General features: G+C 39.3%; 1 protein-coding gene across 1 annotated transcript in view; it reads right to left on the reverse strand.

Annotated features, from left to right (window-relative positions):
- Nucleotides 1-12,188: 12,188 nt before the first annotated feature.
- SLC22A15 (solute carrier family 22 member 15) overlaps nt 12,189-13,271 on the reverse strand; it is a 95,317-nt gene continuing 94,234 nt past the window's right edge. The window contains exons 11-12 of the mRNA XM_052637769.1: nt 12,820-13,008; nt 12,189-12,278 (exon numbers count right to left, since the gene is read on the reverse strand). Coding sequence (XP_052493729.1) covers nt 12,189-12,278; nt 12,820-13,008 — 279 coding nt within the window. The remainder of the gene's footprint in view (nt 12,279-12,819; nt 13,009-13,271) is intronic.

Raw genomic sequence — 13,271 nt, forward strand, 5'->3', positions numbered from 1 at the left:
TGGGAATTTGGGGGCAGTCCAGAAGTTGGTTAGGACCTTGTGCTTCTCCTCCAGAGGGTGCAGGTTCGATCTCTGGTCAGGAACTAAGATCCCACAAGCCTTGCAGCGTGGCCAAGAAAACAAAATAAAGCGTTTTAAAAGGTGTGTATTAAATCCTTGTTTAAAAATCTTTGGCAGTTTCTAGGTAGTAGAATTTACTGAAGCTCTCCTATTTGGCAGCTGTTTTATATACACATTACTCAGTAATCAGCACAGGGACATATGATGTCTTACTATTACATGTTAAAGAAGAGGAAAATAAAATTAAAAAATCTGATTCTAAAACTGTATTCTTACAATACTGTGAAGATTTCAGAGGGTCTTTAAAATATCTTTTGGGAGCATGTTGAACTACTCCAAAGTTAAAAGTTATTAAGTTATCAAATAAAGAATTTTAATGAGAAAATTGAAGAAAATTGAAAAATGAAAAAAAAAATGATGGCAGTCCTGGTCTTTGCACAGGACTTTGAAATGTGGCTAATCTGATAAAGGGAAAGAGTATTTACAAGAGGAAATGTTTAGGTGTCCCTTTGCTGATAGCAGCAAGCTTACTCTCCTCAGATAAAAGGCTTTAGTTAGCCTGTTAGTTGTTGGCATAATTAATGACTATCAAATGAAACCACTATCAAAAGTCTCAGCCTGAGACCTCACCTCTCAAGAACTTCTTCATTGAAAAAGAAATCCATTTCAGTTACCAGCCAGTTTCCCAAACTTGGATCCCAGAAGGTCTCTCAGTTTCACTAAGTCCTTTTCAACTTGTTGGACTTTAATCCCCCCAGTTAGACCAAAGACTCTGGGAAGGCTCACAGCTTAAGAAATCCACCTCAATGATCTTTGACAACTCCAAGCTTATGAAAATGCTTGGTACACAGTAGGTACTCAGTGAATTTTTCTTGAATATATTTGGTGGAAAGGTAGCTTAATAGTTGCCCTAAAGTGAACAATGAAAGTATCCCCCAAAACTATTCAGAAATGGAGAATTTTTCCATCTTCTCTACAAGAGCATAACTGGATTTGATCCATTAATGAGCCATATGAATCTTAATAAGCTTCTCAATCCCTATTTTTGACTGACAATTCTATTCCTTTATTGATTTAATTCTGGAAAGGAAAAAAAAAAACCTTAATGGTTCTAAAATACAGGGAGAATCATTAACTAATTAGAATCCTTTAAATATTCTGCCTCCTCAAAGAGCCTAATCAAAACATCTGGGCCTTGGCGAAATGTGATCTAGACCTAACAGTGCCTCTTACCAGCTGTGAAACTGAGTTACATAATGCCCCTAAACTTTGTTGTTGTACACCTACCTAATAGGGTTGTTGTGAGACTCTTAGGACATAATCATAGACTGCATAGACACGGTGACATGACGCCAGGATGCATGGTGATCAGTGTGTGGTAGTTATAAACACCATCACCATCATCATCAAACAGCACCTGGAAAACACAAGGCCTGCTAAAATTTAAGAACCCCGGAAGGGCCCTGGGAGAAGGAAATGGCAACCCACTCTAATACTCTTGCCTGGAAAATCCCATGGACAGAGGAGCCTGGTGGGCTACAGTCCATGGGGTCGCAAAGAGTTGGACACGACTGAGCTACGTCACTTTCACTTTCGTCACTTTAGAATTGTAGCAGTATAGCTTAGTCACTTAAGAAGTGACTTCTGAAGCCAGATAATCCAGGTTTTGCCAACAATTAGTTGTCTGACCTGGGGTCCTTAACTAGGGCCTCAGTTTTCTCACCTATAAAATGGGATCCATTGTATACATTTCATAGTTTTCTTCTGAAGATTGTATATAACAAGAAATAGAAACTGTTTAGAATAATTCTCAATACATGTTCTCTCTTAACCCAGCACGAAGAACAGGACACAGCACACAGTAGGCACTCTAAATATTTTAGGAATAAATTATTTTCCCCTGTAACTTCCCCTCTTGAATATAAGAAACTAGTTAAGGAAATCTTTTGATATTTTGTGCACATCTTCCTAGGATAATCTTGAAGCTATCTTGGGTGGTTTGAACATAAACATTTAAAGCCTAGATGGTCACTCTTTTCACTGGATGTCATTTTATGACACCTTTGTCAACAAAACTTGTTAATGATTCTATACCTCTGCTTAACTTGGACATTTTGTTCCACAAGACAAAACAACACTCTTTGTTCTATTTTTTTTCCCCACATTCTCCGCTGTTGTCCAGGTCTCCAACTTTTTACCTAGTCATTCTTAATCAGTTAAATCCTTATCAAGCCTCATCTCTCTCCTGATGGACTGGATTGGGAAGATAATAAATTCTTTTACTGTTGGAAACACATCTGCTATGTTCTGACTCTGCTTTGATACTGGCAAATCAATCATTATAGAATTCTATAGCCCAAAAGCATCTGATTCCATTTTCTGGCCTTGAATTCAAAATAGTTTGGAACCTGCTTACCAATAATAAATAGTTTCTGCACATGGCAGAATGGACAAGTAAATACAACTAGCCTAACTATCCAGGTTTCCCCTTAGGCTTTACTCTGAGATGTTTTCAGGTATTTTTGCATTCCTCTGATAAATTAAGGGCAACATAGTCAACACCTGACAGCCAGCTTCTGAATCAACTAGCAAACAGGAAAATCAAGACATTGATCCAATTCCTAACAACTTTTTTGTTAATGGGCTGAGCCCTCAAATGCCTGGAATCGAATTGACAGCATTTCTGAAACTTTTACACGTTGTTTCCATTAGATGAATTATATTAGGAGAGCTGATTATTATAACATTGATGGTTATACCAAAAACTTCCCCAAAGAATATCCTCTGGGAGAGGCCTCAGTGAGAAGAAAAGAATCACTAAATTGATTTATTCTACAACTCAGTAGGATGAATGGTGTTTTAGTAATAGGTATATAAATACATGGACGGGGGTGGTAGAGAGGCTCAAGAGGGAGAGGGTTATGTATACTTGTACAGGATTCATGTTGTTGTAAAGCAGAAACTAATACAATATGGTAAAGCAATTATATTCCAATAAATAAATACACGGATAAGATCATTATTTAATAATTAATCCTTCTTCGCTTACTTCTATTTTCAGGGTAGACATTTTAGACCTTGTTAAAAGGGATCATTTCTCTCTTGAACACACTCTAATCCCAACTTTAACTTTGCTCACAATGGTGATTTAGGTAATAGGAAGGTTAATGTGGAATGAAGGTTGTTTTTTGTTTTGTTTTTTTTTAAGGAACCTATAAGTAGCTTTTTCAGAGCTAAACACTCCACAGACCTTCTTTTCAAACTGATCTTGGGGAAGAATATCCTGTTTAAGGACACTAGCTGATAGGTCAGTTAAGCCAATCTTGAATCCCTTGTGTCTAGGTATTCACTCATTTAAAAATTTAACGAATGCCTACCGTGTCCCCAGTACTGTGCTAGTTGTTAGAAGTACTAAGTTGAGTAAGATACAGCCTCTTTGGTTGCTTTTGAGTTCAATGTAGTGACAGAGCTCATAGAAAAGAGTAGTGAGGAATCTTCAAAAATACCTGAATGTTTGGGATGGACATGTACAAATTGTTATTATCAAAATGGATAACCAACAAGGACTTACTGTATAGCACATGAACTCTGTTCAATGTTATGTGGCAGAGCGGTTGGGAGGGGAGTTTGGGGGAGAATGGATACATGTATATATATGGCTGAGTCCCTCGCTGTTCACCTGAAACTATCACAACGTCGTTAATCAGCTATGTGTGCTAAGTCGCTTCAGCCATATCCAGCTCTTTGTGACCCTATGGACCATAACCCACCAGGCTCCTCTGTCCATGGAATTCTCCAGGCAAGAATACTGGAGAGGGTTGCCATGCCCTCCTCCAGGAGATCTTCCCAACTCAGGGATCAAACCCACATCTCTTATATCTCCTGTGCTGGCAGGCAGGTTCTTTACTATTGCCACCTGGGCTATAATTGGCTATACTCCAATATTAAAAAAAAGTGCCTGAATGCCTAATAACACACTGGGTCCAGTGCTATGGGTGGGCATTTAGTGGGAAAAAAGATAGACATGTACCCTGTTTTCATACAGCTCATGGCTTAATAGGGAAGACATCATCATTTATTAGATTACACAATAAATACTAGAATTATGGAAAAGTACAAGATGCTTAAGAATATACAACAAAGGTAGAGAGAACAATTGCTTTTGATAAGAAAACTACTGGAAGTTAAGACACGGCAACAAATAAAACTCAGAGACAAAGTCTTAGTAGGTTTAAATTCTTTTCTAAGCACTTTATTCTTTCAAACAATAACTGGGAGACTTCAAGTTTAGCCAACTTAAACTCACTAAGAAAAGTAGATTTGTGGCTGTTACCCACGGTCTGAGTACAGCTTATCTTGATGATGATCAGGTTTTCCCATAAAACTTACAAGTATACATTGATGATGCCAGCAGGTCCTGTCCACTTAGAAAACTTCAGTAACACACACTTAAGACACCTATAATAAGCTGACTGCTGGCCCCCAAAGATATTCACATGCTAATCACCAGAACCTGTGAATGTTACCTTTAACAGCAAAAGGGACTTTGCAGATAAGGATCTTGAAACGGAGAGAGGAGTTGGAATTATCTGGGAGGGCCTGATGGAGCCACAGATGTACTAGTAAGGAGGCAGAAGATCAGGGCGAGTGGAAGGCCATGTTAGACAACAGGAGCAGAGACTGGGGTGCTGTGGCCAGGCCTGAGGGACGCTGCGCTGTCTAGAAGTTGCAGGAGACAAAGGAACGGATTTCCCCCTGAAAACTCAGGGGGGAAAACAGCCCTGGTGACATCTTCATTTTAACCCCTTAAAATGCACTCTGTCGTCTGACTTTGAAATATGTAATAGAATAAACCTGTGTTGTCTAAAGTTGGTGATATTTTGTTATAGCAGCAATAGGAAACTAATACAGCATCCAATTACCGATGTGAACTAAAAAGGGTCTTGGGGGCTTCCCTGCTGGCTCAGTGTAAAGAGTCTGCTGGCCGATGCAGGAGATGCCAGTTCCATCCCTGATTTGGGCAGATTCCGCATGCCGTGGAGCAGCCAGCCCACGGGCCACAACTCCTGCGCCGTGCTCTAGAGCTGTGTGTGTTACCCGCTCAGTCGTGTCCGACTCTGTGACCCCATGGACTGCACAGCCTGCCAGGCTCTTCTGTCCATGGGATTGTCCAGGCAAGGATACTAGAGTGGATTGCCATTTCCTTCTCCAGGGGATCTTCCCGACCCAGGGATCGAACCCAGGTCTCCTGCACTGCAGTCAGATGCTTTACCATCTGAGCTACTAGGGAAGCCCTGGGGAGCCATAATTACTGAGCCTGTGTGCCCTAGACCCTCCACTCCCCAACAAGAGAAGCCACTATAATGAGAGGCTTGGGCATTGCAACTAGAATGTAGCACCTGCTCACCACAACCAGAGAAAAGTCCACACAGTGACAAAGACCCAGCACAGACAAATAAATAAATATATATATATTTTTTAAAAAGGAGTCTTGGGAATCTTTATGGAAAAGTTAATTTGATTGACATTTTCTAACCACCAGTGTATTCTGCTGCTATTCTACCTGTAGAAGCAAAACACTCGTTGTCTTCTCCCTTGATTATAGTACATATTCAGAGAAAAGTACAAAGGAAAACTTAATGATGATACAGACCACGGGAAGGATTTTATTTGAAAGTGAATCGTGCTGTTACAGTCCCTCTTCTGTTACATTCACACACATATAACTGGATCCTGCAACACGACTAAATGGATGCATGCCACCTGCTACAGCAAATAGGAAGCAGGCATCCTATCCATGGGGAAAGGTAACTATAGTAATTAAAGTGGCTCTAGGAAGCAAATGAATCCATTGTATCGTCACCAGCAAGCATATCGCAGCTTCTACAATTCAAAAACCCTAATCTGATGGGACAGATATTTACCAGCTCTCAAATGCTTCCCAGTGCTGAACACTTAACCTCTGTGGATCCAGCCCTCAACCTGTGCTGGGCCTAGGAGGCGGACCTGTGCAGACTGTATCAATGGGCTTCCTTCCGCATACTGCCTTCTATTCTGTGGTTTCTGGAAGCTCTGCCCACATACTGGCAAATCACTCATTTATTGTTAAATTCACCTCCAAGTTGAGTGTGCATCTTTACCTATCTTACACAATCATTTCACCCAGTTACATTTTGAAGCAAAGCAATTCCATCAGAATCTAGTCTATTCAAAATCAGTTGTTCTGCAAGGTCTAGACCGGTTATTTAATACTCATTTGGCTACATCTGCCCCTGATGTTTTTCAATAAATAACTAATCTCTTCTAAGATTTATATTACAGAGCTCTAGGGTCTTGGTTGAGAAGCAGTCTAAATGTTTTCACAGATGCAAAGCTCTTTTCCAGGAAAAATTCAGACATAGAGGGAAGGGGGATAACTCTTCGTTTGGGTAGGAATAATGGTGAGACTTATATTTCTGCAACAGAATATCAACAGTCTTGACTGTAAAGTATGGCCTAAAAAGCATTTGGATCTCTTTAACTGGCAAATACTCCTGTCACTCACTAAAGAATTTAACCATGAAATAACTTTGATCTAGAAAAGATTAGCTAACATTTGATTCAACACTGAACATCCATCCACCTCAGTGCATAGAAGTCCCAGGTTTAATTCCATTTCCTGAATATAAAATGGTATCTGTACATTTCCCTACTGAAGGTATTTAATTTCATTGTTTCATTACAACTATAACGGACATCTCTGTACATATCTACTTGCAGACAAGCACACTAGGCAAGTACTAAGGTAAATATGAAAGGTATTATATTTCACTTCTTGCAACTGCATGCTTTAATCACTTTTGTGTGTCTTCACCAATATTCTTTTCATTTTAAAGTAAAATATAATAGCATAGAAAATAACAGTGCAATGCATTTAGTAATGGTATTATTTTATAAAAAATGACTGGTGACATATATGTACATATGGACATGTATATGTAGGTTTGTGTACTATGTGTGGCACAGCGTGAAACGGTTTTCTTCAAAATATCTGAAAACTCTTCCATGACATATTAATAGATACAGAAGTGTCACAGAATGTTTACGTTTTTCAACCTCACTGGCTATTGACAATCTAATTAGATTTACAAGACAAGTAAATTTATACTTCTATCAGAATGTAGAGAAATTCCTTCTTCTTTGTATCTTCAAAATGTTGTTTTAGAACTCTTCTTTTCTTCTAATCTAATGGATTTTGAATAACTTAACATTGTTTCAATTTGTTATTTCTCTGATCCTCTAGTGAGGCTGTAAATTACCTAAAAATATATTTTATAAGCTTCCTCTTTATATTTCTTTCTGATCGGCACTAATTCTTTCTATTTTCTGGATACTGATATTTGTCTTTTACAGAAGTTGCCAATATTCTTTTCCCCATGGGGTCGCACAGAGTCGGACACAACTGAAGTGACTTAGCATTAGCAATCTATTGCTTTGCTTTTAATTTTGTGGTGTATCTAGTCATATAGAAAGAAGTTTTACATTTAGATGTAGTGAAACATATCAACCGATCTTCTTAAAAATGATTTGTGATTTTTACTTTTTGTCTGAAAAATCCATCTATCCCTCAAGGTCATAAGAACATTCTCTTATATCATTTTATAATTTTTTAAAAAGGTTTTACCTTTTTCCATTAAGTTCTTCAATTCATTTGGAATTTTTGTTATGGTATGTAGAAAGGGTGTAATTCTTTTATTTTTGATATGGAAACCCAATAGTTGCCACAACAATAATTGAATAATTCAGTTTTTTTCCCCACTGAGTTGTCATACCATCTTCAAAAAATGCCCAACTGTTATATATCCTTTGTCTTGTTCTGAGATTTCTATTATGTTTTACTGATCTGCTTACCTATTACTACACTCATACCATAGCTTCAAAAAGTTTTAGTATCTGGGAAGTCAAGTCTCTTGCTCACCTTATATTTTTGGGATTGTTGAGTATTTTTGAAGTTTTACTTTTCTTTAACTAGAGTTATTTTTCCAGGTTCTGTGTAAAAAAAAAAGAAAAAACCTTATTAAGGTTTTAATACATGTTGCCCCTGACTGTCAACATTTCTGCTGAAACTGCCTCAGCAAAACCAAATGCCTCCATCTTTGTAGACCCCAGTAGGGAAAAATGATCCACCACAAGTGCGGCCTCCACCTCACTCCCACATTCCCAATTCCATCCGAATCTGAGTGACGGAAACTTAATTGCACCTAGAAGCCTAGCTGCAAAGGGTGTTTGGGAAATGTACATCTTAGCTTTAAAGCCTTTGCAGTACAAGAAGACAGAGAAGAACCATGGATTTTTATGTTATAGCAGGTCATGAAATTGGTTTAGTGGATCACAAATGGCATTTTAAAAGACAAAATGGGACAGAATATAAGCTATCTTAAGAATAAACATGTTTCATGAAAGTTTTATATACATATTTTAATGTATTTTAAATATTTTCATCTAGTAGGCATTTGTAAGGCAAGAAGAAAGAGAAATTGAAACAGACACAGAGATTAGAAAGAGGTGGAAGAAGAGGGAAGAGAAAGAATCCATTTGTTATTGTGGTCATTATCAATAAAGTCTGAAGGCCACAGTTCTGGGAAGGTGACAAGATCTTATGTCCCAACTAACATTATGTACTACGATACCCCTCATCCTGAGAAGGAAGTTTCCTTTTATTCCTTGTCTGCTAGTAGCTGTTATTTTAAATAGGTGTTGAATTTTGTCAAAGAATCCTCATGTATCTTGAGATGGGCTTCCCTGGTGGCTCAGATGGTAAAGAATCTGCCTGCAATGTGGGAGACCTGGGTTCCATCCCTGGGATGGGAAGATTCCCTGGAGGAGGGCATGGCAACCCCCTCCAGTATTCTTGCCTGGAGAATCCCCATGGACAGAGGAATCTGGTGGGCTAAGTCCATGGAGTTGCAAAGAGTCGGACCCAACTGAGCAACTAAGAACATCTATTGAGATAACCATAAGGTCTTTCCCTCTAATATACTATGCAGATAAATTTTCTAACCATGCCCTATCTTTGCATTTTTCTCCTTCTAGATATATTTTTATAGTTATCTTCTGTTTCCACCAACTCCTTAAACTTGCTATAGCCCCTGTCCCACAAACCACCCAGTTACTAGCATATTCTATATTTGTTCCATTTGTCAAAGATGCTACGGTATACACCCTGACATATTCTGTAAGAACAAAAGAAAAAGCCTATGTTTTACAATTCTCTATCAAATTCACAAGAAGCCAAAAAAGCTACATTTTACTTACTGAAAAAAATCATTTATAGATGTCCAATTTAAGAACTAATGATCTAATAAAAAATTGTAATGGAGGACTCAGTTCTATTAGAAAGCTGCATTTTAATTCTGGTTTAGTAGAGAGAATTACTGCAATGTTTTTGTTAAGAATATAAATCTATTAGAAGTATCTTTATCAATTTGACCTCTATAAAAATACTTGTCCAGATCAAATTTACTTGGGCAGTGTCCCAGGAACATTTATTTGCTTCTTACTTATTGTATTTGTGTTTTTTTCTTTATTTTTAGATACTAAAGAATGTCTGTTGTCACCTGAAATCAGCCAAATGACAAATACGGCATTTTCAACGGGCAGTGGTTTCTAACTTACTGATCAGAAAACTACAGCACAGTTTCTTTCAAGACATCTGTGTGGTGCTTAAGTTCTGGACAAGCTGTTGATAAGATCTTAGATGCTGGAAGCCCTGGGATTTCTCATGTGTCTTACATTTTTCTTGTTGCTTTTCCGGAGAAAAGAAATTTAATTTTGAATACAATATAGACATTTAAAAGGAAACCTTTTACAAATCATCTGAACAAACAACATATGTTATCTATAATTAGGAGTTTTCCAATAATTTAATCAACACAAATGTACTCATGTGCACAATCTCCACAATCACTATTTTTCAACAGTTAACAGCAAAAAGAAACAAAATCTGTTTTTATAAAAGGCAAATTATTAAACTTTGCCAAAAGACCATCAAGAAAGAAACACGAAAGAAACATAGTGGCACATCTGACACAAGCAGCTGGAAGTCCAGCCTTAGCGACATATGTTCAAACTGTGTTTCCTTCCCTCCCTTCTTCTACCCTAGAGTTGGAAAAAGAGAACACTCAGGGACAGAACTAATGGAATGCTCATTCATCTAGTCAGAGGCAGAGGGAACCCCAGTGCCAACAAAAAAGATGGGCTACCAGTCGGTCTTCAAAGAGAACAAAGCCACAACACTGGCTGTCTCTGGGTGTTGAGTCTATGAGTAATACATTTTTTTAGCTTCTAGTTTCCACATTTTTTGATAATGGGGTTATTACTCTTATAATGCAAAGAGGCTGACAACCAGACAAGAATCACCATATGTTAGCCTGTTGTTTTCCCTTTAACATCACAACAAAGAGCTTCTAAGTGTCCTTGTAAGTTCTCCCTTTCTTCTTCTCCTGATGGTGGGCAGGGTCTCCATCGCCCAGAGAAAGATGCCAAGATTCCACAGTTTGGGGGTTTGGGTCAGATTTGCCTGTGATGGCCAAAAACGATACTGGCAGGAGTTCTACAACTTCCTTGATGGCTAGAAACAGCAATACATAGTGTGTTCTGGGCACAGCGGAGAGAAATAAACAGTAGTAGAGATGCTTCCTATTTATAAAGAGCCCAACACATAAGGGCATGAAGGATATAAAACACTTTAACAAATACAAAGGTACAGGCTAGTATAGTACAAACCAAGAGGAAAATGGAAGAAGACAGGAGGGGGCTGGAGCCAATTCAAGGTGAGTCCTCCAAGATTTCCAGAAACAGACACAGTGATGACTTCTATTTCTAATCAAATTTCTTTTTCTCCAAGAGATTAGCAGAAATGGAAATTCTGAAAACACAGAAGCGGTCCCAGTTGGGAAACTGACCTAAAGCAATGCTGTCCAAGCTTATTGACTCCAAGATAACACTTCTTTTTGAGATAACACTCGAGTTTCACAGGAAACACTTCCGGCACGATTTGAGTAAACAGTATGACTGATTTTATTTGAAAGCCAGTGGTACTTAATGAAAACCAACATTTCCTAGGAAATTCCTGTGCCTTCCATTCTAGCTAAATTAAACAGGCTGGGGCTGACCTAGGATTAAATGAGTTCAAGTCCTTAAAGGTTGCCCAAGTTCCTCCTTGCACAAAACTGAAGACAAAACAAACGGAAAACTGTGAAAGATGACATTCTTTTCCTCCTTATTAAAAATGGCATCTTTTTTCTCCCCTTTAAACATCCAAGGGCTCAACAAAAGGGCTCAACATGTCACTTTTTAACTTCCCTTCCCCTCTATAAAATGTCATCATTTACTGGGCATGTTTGGAAGTTTTGCTGGTACTAGAATCTGAGATGGAAATTTACGTATCAAAGGGAGCTGCTGGGGGTGGGGGGTGGGGGTGCAGCCACATCTTGGACTCTGAACATCACTTTGGTGCAGCTGGATTTTTCTAGTGGGTCATCTGTCAGACTAACACGAGGAGCTGGAACCAATCACTGAACCAGGGACCAAGCTGAGGGCCCAGATATCATCTCCTGGGGTAAAGCTGGAGGGCCTCAGGTCACACAAACAATCTCACAATGCTTTTCTTCTGGCACAAAAATGAATGCAATGCTAACATCAACTTGCCTCCAAAGATTCCTGGTGAGGAGCAATACAGACAGGCAGATGTCAAATCTGGTACACAGATTCCATCTTAATGGTGAGAAGAAATTTTACATATTTGCCTTTAGGTCACAATGAAGTTGAAAGGCAACATAATCAAATGTCTAGAAACAACTGAGTTTACCACTCTGGCATGCAGAATTGAGCAATCTGGCCAAAGGTCATGATTCTGCACTATATCTCAATTGTAGGCAAAGTAATAGCTCTTCACTCAAAGCAGTGATGTCCTGTACACGGAAATCTCTTCTCCAACTTTCTTGGTGCCTATAAAACATCAGGCCACACTGAGTACCTTGTTTGTTCAAGCCTTTCTTTCCACAGCTCTCTGCAATTTCCCAGGAGCACCTGCCCTCGACAGAGGCACAGAAGATGATCCTCTGCTTCTGAGGAGGAACCTGGGGCTCTCATTTGATCATCTGAGTCTCCTCATCCGCATCGTAAAACTCTTCCTCTTCGTCACTCTCGCTCCCTAAAGGGCTCTCCTTGTCCACAGACTAAAGCAGGAAAGAAGAAAAGGGCAGGGAAATGGTGTCATGACATTTCTAAAATTAAATTACTGTCTAGCATTCAACTGACAAAGGTACTCTGATGATATTTATTCCACTAAGAATTAGTCCCTAAAGTGTTCTAAGAAAGCTAATGAATCATCTTTCTTTCCCTGAAAATTAGCTGCAATTAGATCCCACCTTTGTTTTCCAGCATTTTTGCTCAGTTCTATTACTCTAACCAGGTGGCTTTCCAGGTGGCCCAGTGGTAAAGAATTCGCCTGCCAATGTAGGAGATGCAGGTTGGATCCCAGGGTTGGGAAAGTACCCTGGAGAAGGAAATGGCAACCCACTCCAGTATTCTTGCCTGAGAAATCCCAGTATTCTTGCCTGAGAAACAGAGGAGCCTGGCAGGCTACAGCCTGTGGGGCTGCAAAGTCCACGTGACTGAGCACACACACATTACTCTAACCAGACATTCTTTCTTTTTATTACCTCCAAACTGTCATCATGTAGTAAACCAGGATGATTAAGAACAACTGTGTCATACCTGAGGGGGATCCAAGGTCTGTAAAGATAATGCTTCCTCCCCTAGCCTCCGATATGAGTATACTTGAAGGTCAGAAAATGTCTCCAACAATGGGCTGTTAAGGGTTTCTGGCAATAATAAACTCAGGAGGCCTGAGGTCAGCCCTGTGGCTCCGAAGACAATGAAGGGTAAAGACCACTGCACATACTTCTGTGGGGACAGGGAGGGGAATGAAAACAAACAAAAACTCAGTGTTAGTCTCCTAGCAGATGACATCAGCAGTCTCATGACTAAGGACCTGGCACGTTTACTGTCCAGGTCCTGCTTTCCTACTAGAATACACCACACAGCCTTCCTTCTCTTCCCATAGAGAATTACTGGGGGAAACTAGAGCCAGTCCTCAGGCACAGAGATGCAACTGAGCAGATAAAAAGGACTTCTGGCTGTGGAGCGGAAGCAGCAGACTGTTTTAT

The sequence above is a fragment of the Budorcas taxicolor genome, chromosome 3 (genome assembly GCF_023091745.1).
Source record: "Budorcas taxicolor isolate Tak-1 chromosome 3, Takin1.1, whole genome shotgun sequence".
NCBI classification, from domain to species: domain Eukaryota; kingdom Metazoa; phylum Chordata; class Mammalia; order Artiodactyla; family Bovidae; genus Budorcas; species Budorcas taxicolor.